Raw genomic sequence first — 18,566 nt, forward strand, 5'->3', positions numbered from 1 at the left:
CTTCTTACCTAGCCTTACCTTGTCAACATTTTTAATCAACAATATGGGTGGAAAGCAAGGCCTCCCTCAAAGAAGGGATTCTTCCTGTAGTATTCCTAGCTTGAAACAGTCCACCCTACTTTGGACACTTGCAAGAGACAGATACCCCATATCCTAAGGAAGGTGATTTCATTTTGGATTATTTCAGCCACAGGGCTTGTCCTTACATAAGTACAAATCTTAATACTGTAGAGCTACACAAAGCTTGATTCCCTTCCAAATGAAAAAATAGTCTGTAAAGATTTGCTATTATGTCCATTCATTCCAACACAATTCCATTCCACATACTCGAACCTCAATTTCAACTCCTTTCTAAATTTCAAAATACTCTAGTTTTTTTATATTGAAGTCTCAAACTGGACTTATACGCAAGTGACGAATAACTGAATATGATATACTAACGTTGAAGAGCACCAGAAGTCTAGTTGCTTGTCACTTCACTTCAGAACCTCCTTCACCTTTCATTAAACTAACTATAGTCTACATTGGGAGACATGTTACTCACGGAAAAATGCAGACTTAGTCAAAAACATGCAACAATAATTTGATTTTGCAGTTGGAATCCTAATTGACGAGAAAAATGACTGGAATTATCTAGAGATAAACTGGTTTGTAGCAATCTGGTACCAGGACCTAAATGTCACTTAACTGATATCCTGAACCTGTATTTCTGCTTGTTGGCCCACTAGTTCTAGGCAAAAGGAAAAAATTAAGGAGGAATAGGCAAGAAAATATATTACACATAACTCATCCCACAGGATGTGTATCTAACTTCTTCAAACACATAGAGCTCTTGAGATATTGGCAAGGTTGCTAAACATTATTAAGCAGAAAGAATCCACCTTTAAGGCTGAGGCAGAGAAAGGCAGAAAATGCAAAATGTCTAAACTGTCCAATTTTAAGTACATTTGTATCCAAAAGACAAAGTATTGACAGTGTGCATACTTAGGCTATCTCCACTACTCTTACGTCTCTATTCTTCCCCATCCCTGTCAGCATCTATATTATCTATTCAGATTTAAGGTCTCTCCCACCCCCAACTCTTCCTTTAAGGTAATATGCACTTTTTTTTCTTTCCTTTTCTTTTTTTTTTTTTTTAACAGTGACCTCTCAGGGATAATGGCTCCTAATTCTGTTGAACAATCAAAAGAAAAGAATCTTGCTAATGGTGAGATTTTTGGACAAATAATGAGGGCAGCAAAAGAATGGTTATCTGAGAGAGGGCTAGTCAAAAAGGACCTTAAGGCAGATGTCAGAGGTGGCCAGAGGTGTGTGTCAGGGAGGTGGACGCGGCATTGGAAACATGGTACTACCCCAGGTCATGCTATCTCCAGTACTCCACAATTACCGTTATGTGGTGAGGGTTAAGTGGCCCAAACAGATCAGATTTCCTTTAACTGTACAAAAGGCAGCAGTTATATGGAACCAGTTAAAACCTGGATGTACTGCGGCAATTTCTAGAACAAACAGGTCCCACTCCATTTGAGAAAGCAAATCTTCATAGAATGAGTGCACTTCCTCAGGAAGCAACTGGGAAGAACAGTTACTAGAAAGGCTGGTTTCCTCATTTGAGGGCCTGTCTCAGTGCCCACACTAAAGTTTAATATTTATTGAATATTATTATGCCCCAGACCTTATGCTAAACACTACAATTGAATTAGTTCATTTAATTGTGCCCAGAATGCATGAAAGAGTGTTGCTTCTATTACCATTCCCATCTCACAGATAAGGAAACTGTTCTGAGACAGGTTAAGTAACTTGTGTAAGGTCACAGAACTAGTAAATGGAAGAAGCTAAAACTCATAGTCTGAACACAGAACTCAGGCCTTCAATACATTTATGCTTCCACAGTAGACAGAAGAAGATGCCTGTTTACAAACCATTAATCTTTTCTTAGATTTCATTTTAGAACACAGCTAAGCAATACAGGAAAAAAAGAGAGAAAGGGATGGAGGGGAGGAGGCACACTACAAGATCATCTGCTATCACAGATGAGCTCACGTGAGTTTTTAGGAAGTAATTTACTGAAGAGACAAATGATAACAGAGGTTCAAGCCAGAGACTCTAAGCCTTAGCTTTCTTATGTCAAAAAAATGGGGCAACCAGCCCTATCTATTTCACAGCACTGGTGAAATGAGTAAATGAAGTAATTAAATGCATACAAGAGCATTCTGTAAACTGCAAATCACTGTATTCTACTAGGTATCCTTTTTTGTTAAACACAAAAAGCACAGGTATGGAAAATCAACCAGGCAGAACACACTGTCAACACAACTGCAAAAGAGCCTATTAACTAATGGAAACTAGACATAATGTGTACAACTAAGACCAAAGGAAAATTATTTCCCAAGATATTTTTATCAGCTTTTAATGCTACTGTTGAGAGTAAATGCACTCAGAACTTAACCCGTACTTGTGGCAACTTCATGTCAGAAACCAAATGTAGACTAGCAAATATAAACATCATCTCCCCCTCCCCCCAGCTCTGTATGTAGGCAGTGGCAGCAAATACCAGCTCAAATACCACCCTCTACGCCACCATCCTTGATCTCTCCAGTCAGAATTGATCAAGCCATCCCCTGTATGCTCTCACAGCACATTTGCTATTTCCTTGGCATTTCATTCTGACTGATACCAAGAGTTATCAGTTGCTTCCAAGCCTGACTTCCTACTACTGCTTGAACTCTTAAATTCACACAGAACCCCAAACACCTAAGGCAGATGATCATACTGGCTGGCACTCCAATGCTTGCTCTATGAAGTTTCTAGGTCTCAAGTCCATGCAGGAGGCTGTAGTTTCAGTCTGCACTCGAGGGTAAACAGACACATCACAAATGTAAAAACAATTCAGGGTGGGAAAAAAGTCTGACTGCTCATCCATAGGATCTTCTTTCTTGATCTATGCGTTAAAGAAACGCTCTTTTAAAAACCAAATGGGAGGCACAAACGGAAATGAAAGAAGAGACGAATGCATCAGACTCTTCAAAATTCCGTTTCTAATTCAGAACTACTTTATCTAGCTTCACAAACACGTTAGACACCTCTTGCAACACAAAGAGCGGGGATTCCATCTCATCGCTGAATGGTTCCAAAAGACCATGCCTCTCATTCTAAATACCACTCAGGGGTGGGTACTATTTACCTTTCAAATTTTGAACCCAGAGCAAAGGACATTCTAAAGGCAGGGTTAAGCAAAGGAAAGGATGTTGGAAATGGAAAAGACTCTCCAATTAGCACAGCGGGCAGGCCCAAGGACAAGAACATTCCACTTGTGCAGGGGACGAAGGAATCTTGGGCAAGACTCCCAGGAAACGTGCTTTAACGGGCTTCATACACGCCACACAGGTGGCAAAGGGGCGTAAAATACTGTTGCGATTCCTTACTGACGAGGCCTCCTTCGACGTTGGAGTCGGCCGGCCGGGTGAGGCCGGCGGAGCTAACAGAGCCGCCTGGCCGCCCTTCCTTCAGACCCCAGGCCGCTGTCATCCCCCTCCAAAAGGCGCAGAGGATGAACCCAGCAACCACGACGCGTTCCCTTCGTCCCCCAGGACGCGGCCTCCCAGCGCCTGAGGAGAACGCGGGTAAGCGTCTGCACCCATCTCCCCGTCCCCGCCACACACGGAGACCACCCTCGGCTCCGGCGGGCGACTTCATACCCGACCCTGTTTCGAGAAGTGCCCAGAATCACCCATTACCTTCCCCAAGCAAATGTGGCACGTGATGGGCAGAGTGAGCGACAATGTAACGTTCTGCACGGTCTGAGCCATGGCAGCGTTCAGAATCCCGCCAACACGGAAGTCCCGCCGACGGCGGCTCCTAGCCGCGACTGGGGCCGCGCGAGGCCGGCTACGGCAGCCTGGCAGGGCCACAGCCCGCCGGGAGAGGAAACGAAAACGCGCTTTTGAAACGTGCGGCCGCCACGGCTTTTCCTTTCCTTCCTTCCTCCCTCCCTCCCTCCGGAGCTTCCTTCCTTTCCTCCCTTTCTTACTTTCATTCAAAAAAAAAAAAAAAAAAAAAAAAAAAAAAGGCCCCGGGTTCGGAAGCTGCAAGATTCTTGAGAATGAGGAGGAAGGCGGTTTACTATGGGCATCGATGGAGGATCTTGAAAGTTTAAATGAAAGAGTAACAGTGCAGAGCAGAGAGGAAGATGGGGAAAGCGATTTTAAATGCCTTACTCTTTCCCGGAGGGTGGGTGGAAGTTTTCTGCCTAAAAATTAAACCCCACACAGTCTGCAAACGCACGGCGCAGTCAAAACAGGAAGAGATAAAATGTTATGTGTACATTTTAATTTTCAAAAAAACCCAAAAAACAAAAAAACCTTTCTGCCGCTCTCAGATCTTTTTCCATTCTGAAATGATGCGATGTTCCTTAAAAACAACAAACAGTGATTGTCTCTTGATCTCTTTCTGAGACGATTTGGATACATTTAATCGCAGGTTTCCCTGAAGGCTTGCTTTTCGTTGGCCCTTCTGTGGTTTCTAACGGAGACTAAAGGGTCAGAGCCACGAACTCTGATTTACACGTCCAAGTGAGAAAGCTGCAAACAGTGCCAGCCGTCCATCCTCTGGAAAGCACTTGAACAAGCCTGTGAAGCCTTCATTTCAGGTGCGTGGTTTGGATAAGCTAGGTAACATTGGGCTGTAGAACTCGGAAGGAGAATGTGTGAGGTTCTAAGTTAGCATTTCCTACTAGTGAAAAAGAAAAACTCTAAAAGTTCCTTCATGAATCTTGAATGTAACAGATTTGGAATTTAATTGCAACTTACTTTAAGTGAGGGCCAATGTGATTAATTTATGCAAACAAATACAATTTGTGAGTAGAGAGATTAAAAACAAATCCAATGGAACTACTTCTACCGATCTTTGGGAAAATGACACAGAGACAGTATAATTAGAAGCAGCATGTGGTCAAAGGAAAGGGTTTCTGGATATGTACGGGACGGTAGAAATCACTGTCCCAACAACTTTCTGGCTCTACTGGCTTCAGATAATGTATTTGACCTTTCTGCTTCTTAGCTTCCTTCTTGGTAAAGTGTGTGTGTGTGTGTGTGTGTGTGTGTGTGTGTGTGCGCGCGCGCGCGCGTGTGTGTGTGCGTGTGTATTAAAAGAGGTCAATGGGGGCGCCTGGATGGCGCAGTCGGTTAAGCGTCAGACTTCGGCCATCACGATCTCGCGGTCCGTGAGTTTGAGCCCCGCGTCGGGCTCTGGGCTGATGGCTCAGAGCCTGGAGCCTGTTTCCGATTCTGTGTCTCCCTCTCTCTCTGCCCCTCCCCCGTTCATGCTCTGTCTCTCTCTGTCACAAAAATAAATAAACGTTGAAAAAAAAGTTAAAAAAAAAAAAAAAGAGGTCAATGTGGGGCGCCTGGGTGGCGCAGTCGGTTAAGCGTCCGACTTCAGCCAGGTCACGATCTTGCGGTCCGTGATCTTGCGGTCCGTGAGTTCGAGCCCCGCGTCGGGCTCTGGGCTGATGGCTCAGAGCCTGGAGCCTGCTTCTGATTCTGTGTCTCCCTCTCTCTCTGCCCCTGCCCCGTTCATGCTCTGTCTCTCTCTGTCCCAAAAATAAATAAACGTTGAAAAAAAAAAATTAAAAGAGGTCAATGTATGTTTACTATCATGTCTCAAAGAAACAGACAATAATGAGACTGGACCAGCCTGAAGAAGCCTAAGTCCAGTTCAAAATCTGCTCACAGGTGACAGTGAAAATTCTTTGAAACATCTCAATAACTTCATTTCCTGAGAATTGGAGGCCATCATGCGTTTGGAATTGGAGAACTAGGGAAAACTGCCTGGTTATTGGCCACTTTTTCAAAATGCCTGGCATAAAGTCACTTGGTTTGGCTATTTTTTGGCTTTTTGAAGTCATATTTTTATGGAGTCTGGAATTCACATGTTTTCCTAATGCATCATTCCTGGCCAAGAGTGTAGATGTTAGGCTTCAGAATGAGACAGCTCCAGGTCGATACCCACTGTCATTCAAGTTTCACCTTGTCCCCAGCCTGCTGTGTTCTTCCTATTCTCACCTCACTGATAGCTAAAATGGTATGTTAGGACCTGTCATTCCCACCCTTTGAGTGGGATGTAGGACTGAGAATGTTTTGCCTTTCACATCCATCCCTAGAAACTGCAGCAGGGAGACATGTTGAAGACATTTTTTTTGTGGTTGTTAGTTATTGGGGCAAATTCATTTCTTGTTAATCACCTCAATGATTGGTGTTAATACGCAGTCACAAAGCTGAGTTTAAAAAATCATACCCTACCTTTTAGGTAAAATGTCAAAACCTAGACTCTTCCCAACATCTCTTTCCACATTCACTGTCATTGTCACGGCTTCTTGGTGCTTAGTGCTTTGTCCACATAGTTATTTCTGTGTTGATCACGTTGTATTATATTTGGTTATGTGTTTGCCCCCACAATAGACTGTTTCTTGAGGTCAGAGATTGTGTATGATATCTAGTATCTGGTACTCGGTGACTGTTCCACAAAAGGTAATATTTTCTTTAGCTACAGACACAGGCTGCTGTAAAAATTGCCTTTACTTGTTTTTCACTTCAAAATGGAAGACTTTTTAAAAATTTGGTTTTTGCTAATTATAAATTTAATTTAAAATTAAAAATTAAATTATAATTTAAAAAATTAGCTTTTTGCTAATTATAAAAATAATAAGGCTCATCTTAAGAAAAGTAAGCCATTTTTAAATATATAAAATAATAAGCAGGGGTGCCCTGGGTGGCTCAGTCAGTTAAGCATCTGACTTCAGCTCAGGTCATGATTTCATGGTTTCTGAGTGCAAGCCCCACATTGGGATCTGTACTGACAGCACAGAGCCCGCTTCAGATCCTCTCTCTCTCTCTCTCTCTCTCTCTCTCTCTCTCTCTCTCTCTCTTTCTCTCTCTGGCCCTCCCCTGCTCACTCTCTCTCTCTCAAAAATAAATAAACATTGAAATAATAATAAAATAAACTAATAAGCCAAATTTCTTCGGTACTAACGCCTCACTTTTCTATCCTGTGTGGTAATCACTGTTAAATTCTAGAACATACCCAAACATTTTAAGTCATGTATATGTGTATAACCACAAATAGGATCATACCATAACGTACCTGCTTTTTGTTTTTTTAACTAATGTTTGGTGGATAGGTACACACACGTACATATCTAAATAATACTGTTAGCAATACAGGTTGGTAAAGACTCCCTCTAGGCCCAAACTGATTGCATGCCAATTCCCAGGCTTTGCTTTTGATAATGCAAATGGTTTAAGGCTAGGAACTATCCTTTCCTTCTGCTCTATGAACAGCATTTCCTTTTGTTGACAAATCATGTTCTAAATAGATGCTATTTGGCCAATTTTGTTAAATTAACGCTATTACTCTAATAGAAAAACAAAGATTACTTGGCTCATTGACTTCCTGCTTAATCTCTTTCTGGACTTCCTAGTAGCCTTATGGAGAGTCCTGTGACCCAAGGAATTCTGTCAGATATAACATCTGAGATGGGCTAAAGCCCCCTAAATTCTTAGAATTATAAACTTTTACAATTAGAAAGAATCTAGGGTTGTTTTTTTTTAGCAGGTTTCTCCTTTCAGAGATGAAGATATTGAGACCTAGAGAGATAAACCACCAGGAAATGGTAGATTTGGAACTAAATCCTAGATCTCACTTGGATTCTCTGAGATTGTTGGCCCCATGCCTTAGTGTAAGTGCAAGATGTATTATTATTAATAAAGTAGTTCAGTAATAAAAAATCAGTTATAATTGAATTTCTTTGCTAAGAAAACCATCAAATAGCTATGGAACACCTTTTACCCCTTGTTTAAATCAGATTCATTTTTATGATAAATTATTTAAAAGCAAGTTTAAAAAAATATAAAATCTTAAGTGCTATTAAAAATTGATTAGGCATGCATTATTCTTTCATTGACCCAGTTCAGATTGTTTTTTAATTTTTTTTGGTCAAAGCTAATAAATTTGAGTAGATGTTTCAGACAGACATTTTGTAATCATTTGGTCATCAGTCAATTAATCACAACTTCATAAATATTGATTTCAGATTATATTTATTTTTCATTCCTGAAAGACAATCTTTTTTGTTGTTGTTTGTTTTAAATTTATATTCCCCCACTTGGATTGTGGTTAACACTGAGGAAACTCATAAAAGTTAGATTAATTTAAGCATAGGTGCTGGCCCAGCCGCATGGACGTCAAGAATGGTACGGCCTTCTCACAGGCTGCAAATTCTGAACTAAAATGTCTTAAGATAGTGGCATGAAAGATGCTTGTTACTACTATAGCAAAACAACTTGGGTTTTTCTTGCAAGGTTTTTGTTTTTGTTTTTGTTTTTTTAAAGAAAAGACTACTAAAATTTAGCCTGCATTCATTTAATGTACTTCTATTAAAAACATGAAGGAACAACTAATTCAGACAATGTTCTGCCTCATGGAGCTTTCATTCTAGTGGGAAGGTTCTACTGCATTGGCTTGGAGCCAAATCTTTGTCTCTTGAGTAGCAGTTGAGGTTTTAATGCTGAATTTGCATATCAAGTTTGTATGTAAATCACAATATAAGTGATTGCGAAATGAATAAATAAATGAATGAATGAATGAATGAATGAATAAATAAATAAATAAAATTAGTTATCTGTTGTTCCATCAATATTTAAAAATTTTAAATGGCTTTTTAAAAATGTTTATTTAATTTTGAGAGAGAGAGAGTGTGTGTGTGTGTGTGTGTGTGTGTGAGCGGGGGAGGGTCAGAGAGAGAGGGAGACAACAGAATCAGAAGCAGGCTCCAGGCTCCGAGCCGTCAGCACAGACCCCGATGTGGGCCCCAAATCCACAAGCTGTGAGATCATGACCTGAGCCGAAGTCGGATGCTTAACCGACTGAGCCACCCAGGCACCCCTAATTTTTTTTTATATGCCAGGCACTCGTCTAAAAGCTGGGTGTACAGCTGTGAATGCCTGCCTACTTTTATTCGTTCAACAACCACTTCACTGACTACCATTGACATGCCAGCCACTGTGCTATTAATGAGCCACTTTATAAATGGAACCACTGAGCCCGGCTCTTCTATTCTACCATAAAAATGCCTATTTCTACAGTAATTTCTCTTAGGGATGTGCTTATTGTCAGTTAGCCTCTGGCATTGTGACACAGCAAGTTATCGTTTTAAATATTTTAAAATGTTGCAAATTGGGTGATTGTTTTAAATTAGGTAATTTTTAAAAGAATATTTTAGTTCCACCTAAGGCTAAGTGGTACTTCACAAATGTTTGTTGAATGCTAGAGAATAAATAAAGGAAATGTTATCTCTGGGAATATTGTATCAGATTTTAACAGGAACCAGGAGACAGAAAAGCAGTGGGATTTGCCACAGTAGCAGAATCGGGAACCCAATTCTGAGATCCTGACTGCTTTTGTCTTTAAATTGCCCGCAGAGCACTTCTTTTTCTTTTTGCCCTTTGTTTAGGAGTTAGCAGAACTTCCAAGGTAAGATCCTCCCATAAGAACTTAAAGCCAGGCCCTTGTTTTCAAGTTATTTACTTAAGCCCTATAAATAATGGCATTCCATCTGAGGACACCTCTCTTACAAAGGCATCCTGCACTTGGCCATGGAGTCATCAGTGGCTGGCTGCAGCCTTGCCAAGTTGCTTTAGGTAAAGCATCAACACCTCCTTTACACACTCAACACTCCCTGTCATTGTTTTAGCAGCTGAGTCATTTATTACAAGTGTTATTTAAGATATGGCTCTATTTCCCCATATCACCATCTTCACCTCTCTGATCTGTGATTTTTACTTCTTTTTCTCCCCACACCACTCACTACGACAAGTCTCAACTTTTGTCTCTTTCATGAGGCTTTTCTTGCATGCCCGAGCCTCCTCATAACCTTCTTGCCTTTCAAATTCTGTATCACTTCTAATCTATATCAACCAATTTTGTACCTCATGAATGTATTCTCCAAGCCCCTATTGAACACCTACTATGGCTCAAGCACAATGACAAATGCTAAAGCTAAAAAGCTGAAAGTCTGGCTGGAAGTCTGAGATCAAGGTGTCACAGGCTTGCTGCCTTCTGAGGGCGATGAAGACGAATCTGTTCCATGCCTGGCTCTCAACTTCTGGCGGTTTTCTGGCATTCTTTGGTGTTCCTTGCTTGTAGAAGCATCACTAAGATGCCTACCTTCATCTTTATGTGGCTTTCTCCCTGTGTGCATGTCTGTGTTCTAATTTCCCCTTTTTATAAGGTTGGCAGCATGGATTAAGGGCCCGCCCTACTTCATTACCACCTCATCTTGCTTAATTAGTTATATCTGTGATGACCTTCTTTCCAAAGAGGGTCACATTCTGACATAATGGGCTTAAGACTTCAAAATATGAATGGGGGGGGGTGCACAACTCAACTCGTAACAGTATCTGTGAACACTATTTAAAATGATGTCCAACTCCCTACCTTCAGGGCACATGGTTGGTCTGCTAGGCCTTGCCCTCCTGTCTGTGGTGGGAGCCTGGGTCTAGTTTAGCAAATAAGATACAAGTAGAGGTAATGTGGTTACTTCTTGGCTGGAGCATTTCGTTGTCTGTTTGAGGTTGCTGAGAGCTCTCTTTCCCTTTGCCGTGGTGACCAATAGCATGTAAGATGGCACATATACCGAAAGCAACATGGAACGAGCTTTGACTCTTGATCGGCAAATAACCTGAAAGAAAACTGAACCTTTATTATTATAAGTGACTAGGTTGTGTTACTATATCATAACCTAGTCTTTCCTGTTACAATAACTTTGAGGAACATGATTTATTTGTATTTTGCTAAGGGCTGAATTGTGTCTCCCCAGAATTTATATGATGAAGCCTACACTCTCAATGTGACTGTATCTGGAAATAGGGTCTTCAGTAGGTAATTAAGGCTAACAGAGATCGTGAAGGTGGGACCATAATCCCATTGGACTGTGGCCTTGTAAGAAGAGAAAGATCTCTCCTTCTCTTTCTCTCTCTCTCTCTCTTTCCCATCTCCCTATTTTTATTTCTTTCTGAATTTTCATTTCTCTCTTTCTCTCCACTCCCCTCCCCCACTTAGGGACACATGAAGACCAAGGCCATCTGCAAGCCAGGAGGAGAACTCTCCTCAGAACCCGACCACCTGTGGCATTCTGATCTGGGACTTTCAGTCTCTGAACTGTGAGAAAATAAATGTCCGCCACTTCAGCCACCCCATCTGTGGTGTTTTGTTAGGGCAACCTGAGCTGATGAAGTCACTTTTTTTCCTTACTTATATTGATTTATATGTTTTCCTACTTATACTCATTTAGACTCTCATAATTTTTTCTTGTGCTTTTTCTAATCTATGAAAAATATCAGTTTTATAATTATAAAAGATATAACACTTAAAGAAAATTCCTTCAAAGCATGCATCGTTATGCCACGTATTTTAGTAGATGTGCCACCCAGGTTATCTTTACAATGAACTAAATTCAAAGGAAAACCAAAATTCAATTCAATTTCATAGAAATGTGTTGAAAGCCACAGCTCTCGTGGCCGCTCTCCTGAAGAGCCTCACACCAATCTCCTACCTCTCTTTCTGCAGATACAGACTTTTAATGATAACACAAACCATTTCTGTACTTCACGAACTGAAACGGCGATTTGTGGTGTGGCATCGTTCTCAGTCTTCCTCGAGTGTTCCCTGAGATGGAGGTAACTGTGATAAATCGTATGACCGTTCACCAAAATTGGCTTCCGCTCCACTTCCTGGACGAGGATTAGATTGTACAGTTCCACCAGAGTGGGGCCAATGAAATGTGAGCAGAAGCGACATAGATCTCTTTCAACCCGAAGCTCTAAGAGCCCGTGCTTTCTTCCTCACTCCTCTCCCCCTCGCTCTGTGTACTGGCGATGGCTCCCTATGCCTGGGTCACAGGGAAGACAACAGAGGGCAGAGCCTCAGGCCAAGTCCAGTAGACTTGGAACATGAGCTGGGAAGTCTGTTGTGATAAGCCACCGCGATTTTGGAGCATTTCTTTTTTAACAGCTACACATCCTAGCCCATCCTCACCTATACAACGTTGGGCACGCTGTGTGAGACTCGGTGTGTGTCGTCTGTGTCTGTACACATGGCACAGGCTAGCTTTTCCTTGGGACGACATGTGTGACAGACACAGACATAAAGCACTCTGTTCTCCCTTTAGGGGAATCTTGGTGCTGCAGCAGTTGAGGGTATTGTCAGCAAATGTCCTTCAGTTCTCAGTCCTTCAGGGTCTGCCTCAGCTGCAGAGAACCATCTCTACCAACGTCATATCCTTCCTAGGCTGGCCCACATCTGGCAGCCGAGGGAGGTAGGGATGTAAAGGTCCGGCCAATGAAGGACAGCTCTGTTGGGGCATTCAGCTCTAGAGCCCCCTGTGAAATCTGTCAGGTGTGGGTGGGCCCGCACCCCAGCCTGGATCCTTCCTTTGCCCAATCCTACTTCCTTCGCTTCTCGTCCACAGGTGTCGACCGCAAGGGCACTTCCTAACAAACCTTTTGCACATTCAGCTGTTTCAGAGTCTTCTTCCCAGAGAAACCAGTCTGCCCCCAACATGCCTACCTTTAAAGAAAACGAGAGAAGTGAGTGTGTGTGTGCGCGCGCGTGTGTGTGTGTGTATACACACATATGCTGCCAGTGGGTCTCTGTGCCTCGTTGTCTCCCCCACTTTCCTCCTTTGGTGACCCATTTGTTCATAAATATGCCATTATTACTAATTAGCTGCAGCCAACCTCTGCTCCTGCGGGCCTTGGAGACTGTCTACCTTCCTCTAGCAGGTATGACAAATGTGCGAGTATAACTGGCAGAGTATGACCTCGTTACTTTGTTTAAAGTCGTTGGGAATAAGAAGGACCATTCAGAGGTCAAGAGGCTGGGCCACTTTAATTTTTGTGTTTTATTTATTTTTAGATTCTTTGGTATATTAAAAACTGAAAAAATGCCGAGTGTCACAAATTGTGTGGTGTATGCTGAATATTTACATTTAACAGATTCATTCCTTTAGCCCAAAATACAAGGCAGTGTAATTACTTTCACATTGACCAAAATAATTATAGGATTTATCATAGACTATGAACTCCTGGCACTACAGGTAGTACTGTCTTGTACACGTTTGGGTTTGTTTTTGTTTGTTTTCAATCCAAGGGTCACATCCCCCTCAGCGGGCCATGAAATTAGTGGGTGAAGAACAGGGCAACCAAAGTGGACAAAACTCCTTCACCCCCTGTCCCTCCAGCCAAGGTGAAGTAACTGAAAATTTTTATGTGGGATCTGTGACTGTCCCCTTCTAGCTGATGCAGTCTCCTCATTTATCCCGACTTTCTCCACTCTTCCCAGGCCTTCTCCTTCACCTCCATCTGTCCTGATTGCAACCAACACTTTAAGAACCTTCCAGTTGCACGCAATGGAACATAGATACATGCTACATTGCATGTGGTAATGGTTAAAGTATTATTTGTTCTGGGTGGTGATGTAAAGTAGATTTCTTACCGGGGCATGTATTAAAATGTTTGAGAACTAGTATCTTAATGTATATATTTGGGCTGAGTGTTGGATGTCTCCTTTTAATATCATCAGTGTGCCTCTATGATGGAGTATTTATATTCTTTTTTTTTTAATTTTTTAAAATGTTTTATTTATTTTTGAGAGAGAGACAGAGAGAGAGTGCGAGTGGGGGAAGGGCACGGAGAGGAGGAGACACAGAATCCAAAGCAGGCTCCAGGCTCTGAGCTGACAGCACAGAGCCCGACACGGGGCTCAAAGTCACAAACTGTGAGATCATGACCTGAGCCGAAGTCAATGTTTAACCGACTGAGCCACCCAGGTGCCCCTATATTCTTTTTGAGATGATGTTAAAAGTCAAATTTTGAGTCAGCTGATAAAGGTAAGACTTGGGGCAAAAGAATCTTCTAGTCCTCTTCCAAAAGAGGCTTCTTTGCCCCCGTTGCCCGTTCTTCTTACTCCTTCACCGAAGCATAAAGTTACACGTTATATGGTTTCAAGGAATAGTCTAAACCTCGTTGCTGTGACTTTACAAAAACTGCGGAGAAGCAAAAGGAAAGGGTCTTTTATTGCAATTTCTTTCTCAGACACATAACCCTAGCAGAGCGGCTAAAGGTAACTCAGTGAGAATGGTGGTTCAGTCCCGCAGATCTTTCTGGTAGACATACTGGTAAATAGCTTGCCATTCTTCCTGTTGTATAGTTAGAAAATTGAGGTTCAGAGAGGTAACAAAACCACATAGGTATTAAATGCCATAAATAGATTTTCTGACTTGTATTCCAATGGCTGTTTATTCAACAATAATTTGTCAAGGATGCGCTATGTTCTGGAAAATATGTGTTAGGCCTGAAGGATATTGAATTGAGAGAGACATGGTGTCTGCCTTCAAGGAGCTTAATCACTCTGGTACTAAAAGTACCTTTAAAACTCAATCAAAATATAGTAAGATAATATAGCCATAACAGCTACCACTTATAGAGCACTTATTCTGGGGGCAGGTGTGGCATCTACACAGTGCTGTGGAGACCGTGAGAAGAAAGTCTCTTTCAGGGTAGGGATCAGGTAAGCTTTTGCATTCCTGGGAAAGGATAGTTGGAATGTCCAGTAGCCAGAGGAGACAGCACGGGCCCTCAGAACAGCGGGAACTGTGTGTGCAGAGGAAATGGCTGGGTGACAGAGAGCCTTCTGTTACCAGGATGCATGCACGACTTTGGCTATGCAGTAGGGGAAGGAAATCAGGAATATTCCGGAATTTCTACTTGGACAGCAAGGTGGGAGGTGGGATGGAGGCAATTACTGAACTTGAAAAGTTTGTTTAAGATTCAGTGTTGGGATCTTAAAATGGATATTCACCGTCCAGAAGAATTAGCACGTTCTAAACTGTTAGGTTTGTATTGGTCATAAATGACTAGGTTGTAGGAAAAGCTGGTTAAAGTCAGGTTTTTTTTGTTGTGACTGGCTTTGCAGAATTTATTTGGAAAAGGAGAATACATCTTGGGATACTTCAATATGCAAACTTTTCCATGGAGGGCTCTTGTCTCTTGATTTAAATTCTATAGCTAAAAGATTGAGGAAATAAGAGAACTCAGTTTTAAAATGTTTATATAAATAGGGGCGCCTGGGTGGCGCAGTCGGTTAAGCGTCCGACTTCAGCCAGATCACGATCTCGCGGTCCGTGAGTTCAAGCCCCGTGTCGGGCTCTGGGCTGATGGCTCAGAGCCTGGAGCCTGCTTCCGATTCTGTGTCTCCCTCTCTCTCTGCCCCTCCCCTGTTCATGCTCTGTCTCTCTCTGTCCCAAAAATAAATAAACGTTAAAAAAAAATTAAAAAAAAATAAAATGTTTATATAAATATAAGAAACCAATGCAATAGGTGGACAATGGACAGGTAATTACCAGAAGATGCAGTCTTGTTGAATGAAAACAGGATACAGTTGAAAATAAAATTTGTATTCAATGATGCTTGAATAGCTCTGTCATTACTTTGTTTTGTTAGTCATTATTTGGGTGGATCTACAAGGGATATAACACCATTATGTAAAAATAAATTTTTATTTACTTCAAAGATTTCCTTTTTAAGCAATCTCTACATCCAAAGTGGGGCTCGAACTCACAACCCTGAGATTAAGACTCACATGCTCCACCGACTGAGCTAGCCAAGCTCACCTAAAAATAAGTTTTTATGAGTATGAAAGTATAAATCTGGAGGACGCCTGGGTGGCTCAGTCGGGTAGGTGTCCGACCAGCTCAGGTCATGATCTCATGGTTCCTGAGTTCAAGCTCTGCATTGGGCTCTCTGCTGTCAGTGCAGGGCCCGCTTGTCTCTGCCCCTCCCCCGCATGCTCTCTCTTTCTCTCTCTCTCTCTCTCTGTCTCTCAAAAACAAATAAACGTTAAATAAAAGTATAAGTCTGTAGGAGTAAAACGTGCTAAATGGGAAAAAAATTCAATTACTGACTAAAGCCCTTTTCATTATTTTTTTATTATATTTTTAATGTTTATTTATTTTGAGAGAGAGAAAGAGAGAGAGAGAGCATACTGGGCAGAGAGAGAGGGGGAGAGAGAGAATCCCAAGCAGGCTTCACGCTCAGCGCAGAGCACAACATGCGGCTCAATCTCATGACTGTGAGATCATGACCTGAGCTGAAATCAGGAGTTGGGCATTTAACCAACTGAGCCACCCAGGTGCCCCAAGCCCTTTTGTAAACTGGTGAAAATAGAGTATGCTGTGCTTTTTAGAGAACAAATGGAGGTAATATTTTGGAAAAGAAAAGCAAGGCAGGAAGGAAATGTATACACACTGTGTTCCTGCTGTATGTGTATCGACATACTTCCTCTCCACATACTGCCTTCATATGCAACTATAAAGCAAATATCTGTTATGCAGAATTCAAACGACCAGAGATCTCAGATAACCAGTATCAATACTACACAAATATAATTGGAATTCTTAATGATGATTCTGTGACTCTGAAGGATCTTGCCATGCCTCTGGGATCCTCAAGGCTGTATTATTAAATTATGTCAAGGTCCATATTAGTGTTATGTTTTATTATATTATTTGAACATTGGTTATCCTTCTGTGCTATACATTGTTACCCTCCTTTGACCTGATAGCTAATTAACTATGTTTTAATTTGCTGTGTGTAAATTTTGCGAAAAAAGTACATTAACATGCACATTTGATTTCATAACTGATCTTTAGCTGTGAGTGTAAATGTGGCATTTGATAAAACATCCCACTAATATGAAAAGAATATAACCTAGATGCACTATTACTGTCTTATATATATATTTTCTTCTACATTACCTTTTTGAGGCATTTGGCAGGAAAAAGGTGGGGTTTTTTTTGGTTTACAAAAAAATCAAGATATAATGTTAGTATATGGCATCAGTGAGCCCTGGTCACTGTCTGGTTTACTATTCTGTTCTCTGGCTTATGCTCTGTAGCTCTGTTTATCTCTTTAGTTCCAAGTTTGATCTTTGGTGATAATACCAAAGACACGTCTCGGAACAATCAACATTTGGCAGAATGTGCTTTCTAATTCTAAGTTTGCAGACCATAACAACCAAGGTAGGGTGTTCAAGTCAGGGAACCCATCCTTTTGGAGCCCTCTCCTCTAAACTAGCTCCAATTTGAAGGAATGATAAGAGGTTTGTTTTCAGGATAGTAATAATGGCCAGCTGCTTACTGGATTCTACTTACTGGATTTCAGTCAGTCTTAAGAGCTTTAAGTGCTTCTGCTCATTTAATTCGTACAACCCTATGAGATTGTTACTGTTTTACTTTTGAGAAAACTGTGGTTCATTCGTTCATTTAGCAAGTGCATATGTAACACGTACTATCTGCCAGGCACCAGTCTAGGTTTGGGCCTAGCAAAGAGTAAAAGAGACACAGAGTTCCCATCTTCTTAGAGTCTACATTTGCTGTAGCCTCCAAAAAGGTTTTGAGAACTTGGGAACCTCAAGCTAGAGTGCCTTTTGAACTCTAAGCCAAAATGTCACAGAATCTATTTGGCTCAGCGAGGGTTTCTGAGTGTCTACTGTGCATGCTCAATGGGAACAGCCTAAGACTGAGAGTCAGACATCCTCACGACGTGTCTTTGAAGTCAGATGTGTCAGATGTGTCAGAAAGTCAGATGCTGACTTTGAGGAATGTAAACCTTCTGTAGGATTATGTAGTTTGAAAGTTTATTATTAAGCTTCGGATTAATAATTAGAAAGATTGGAAAGATGCTATTATTTCAGTTTTACATTTGTGAAAACTGAGGTGAAGTGGCTTGCCCTAGGACACAGAAGGGACAAACATTGGGACAAAGATTCAAATTCCTCTCTTCTTGGGGGTGCCTGGGTGGCTCAGTCAGTTAAGCGTCCAACTCTTGATTTCAGCTCAGGTCATGATCTCATGGTTTGTGAGTTCAAGCCCCACATGAGGCTCCATGCTCTCAGTGCAGAGTTTGCTTGGGATTCTCTCTCTCTTCCTCTGCCTGCCCCTCCCCTGCTCTCTCTCTCTCTCTCTTTCTCTCTGTCTCTCTCAAAATGAATGAATAAGCTTTAAAAAATCCTGTCTTCTCACAAATTCTGGCCCAGCTCTGTCTCTATTTGGAAGGTAAAACTGAGCTTGTCTTGGAAAGAATTATTAATCTTTTAGTATATTCAAGATACTGTGAACAAAGATAAATGGAATACGGACTCTACTTTGTGGCACTTGTAGTTCAGCAGTAGGGGAAACACTTATACATAAAAACTTCTAAAAAGGAGTAAAATAGTAAGAGTCTTAAGGAAGATTAAAATATGTGGCAATGGGAATTAGTTGGTGGGATAAATTATTTTAAGTGGGCATAAAAAAAGATTACATAGGAAAATACCATTTAAGCTTGTCATATATGAACATATGGAGTGTGTGTGTGGGGGGGGCGGTATTCTAAGTGATAGCCTAAGGTAAGTTATGGAAATAGGAAAGGACTAAGAAACAACTCAGAATTCAGTTTAGCCGGAGCATAAGCTGTGTA

General features: G+C 41.4%; 1 protein-coding gene across 1 annotated transcript in view; it reads right to left on the minus strand.

The window, feature by feature from the left end:
- The window catches only part of OBI1 (ORC ubiquitin ligase 1), a 42,079-nt gene extending 38,169 nt beyond the window's left edge, over nucleotides 1-3,910 (minus strand). The window contains exon 1 of the mRNA XM_043581212.1: nucleotides 3,735-3,910. Coding sequence (XP_043437147.1) covers nucleotides 3,735-3,806 — 72 coding nt within the window. The 5' untranslated portion in view covers nucleotides 3,807-3,910. The remainder of the gene's footprint in view (nucleotides 1-3,734) is intronic.
- Nucleotides 3,911-18,566: the final 14,656 nt, after the last annotated feature.

The sequence above is a fragment of the Prionailurus bengalensis genome, chromosome A1 (assembly GCF_016509475.1).
Source record: "Prionailurus bengalensis isolate Pbe53 chromosome A1, Fcat_Pben_1.1_paternal_pri, whole genome shotgun sequence".
NCBI classification, from domain to species: Eukaryota; Metazoa; Chordata; class Mammalia; order Carnivora; family Felidae; genus Prionailurus; species Prionailurus bengalensis.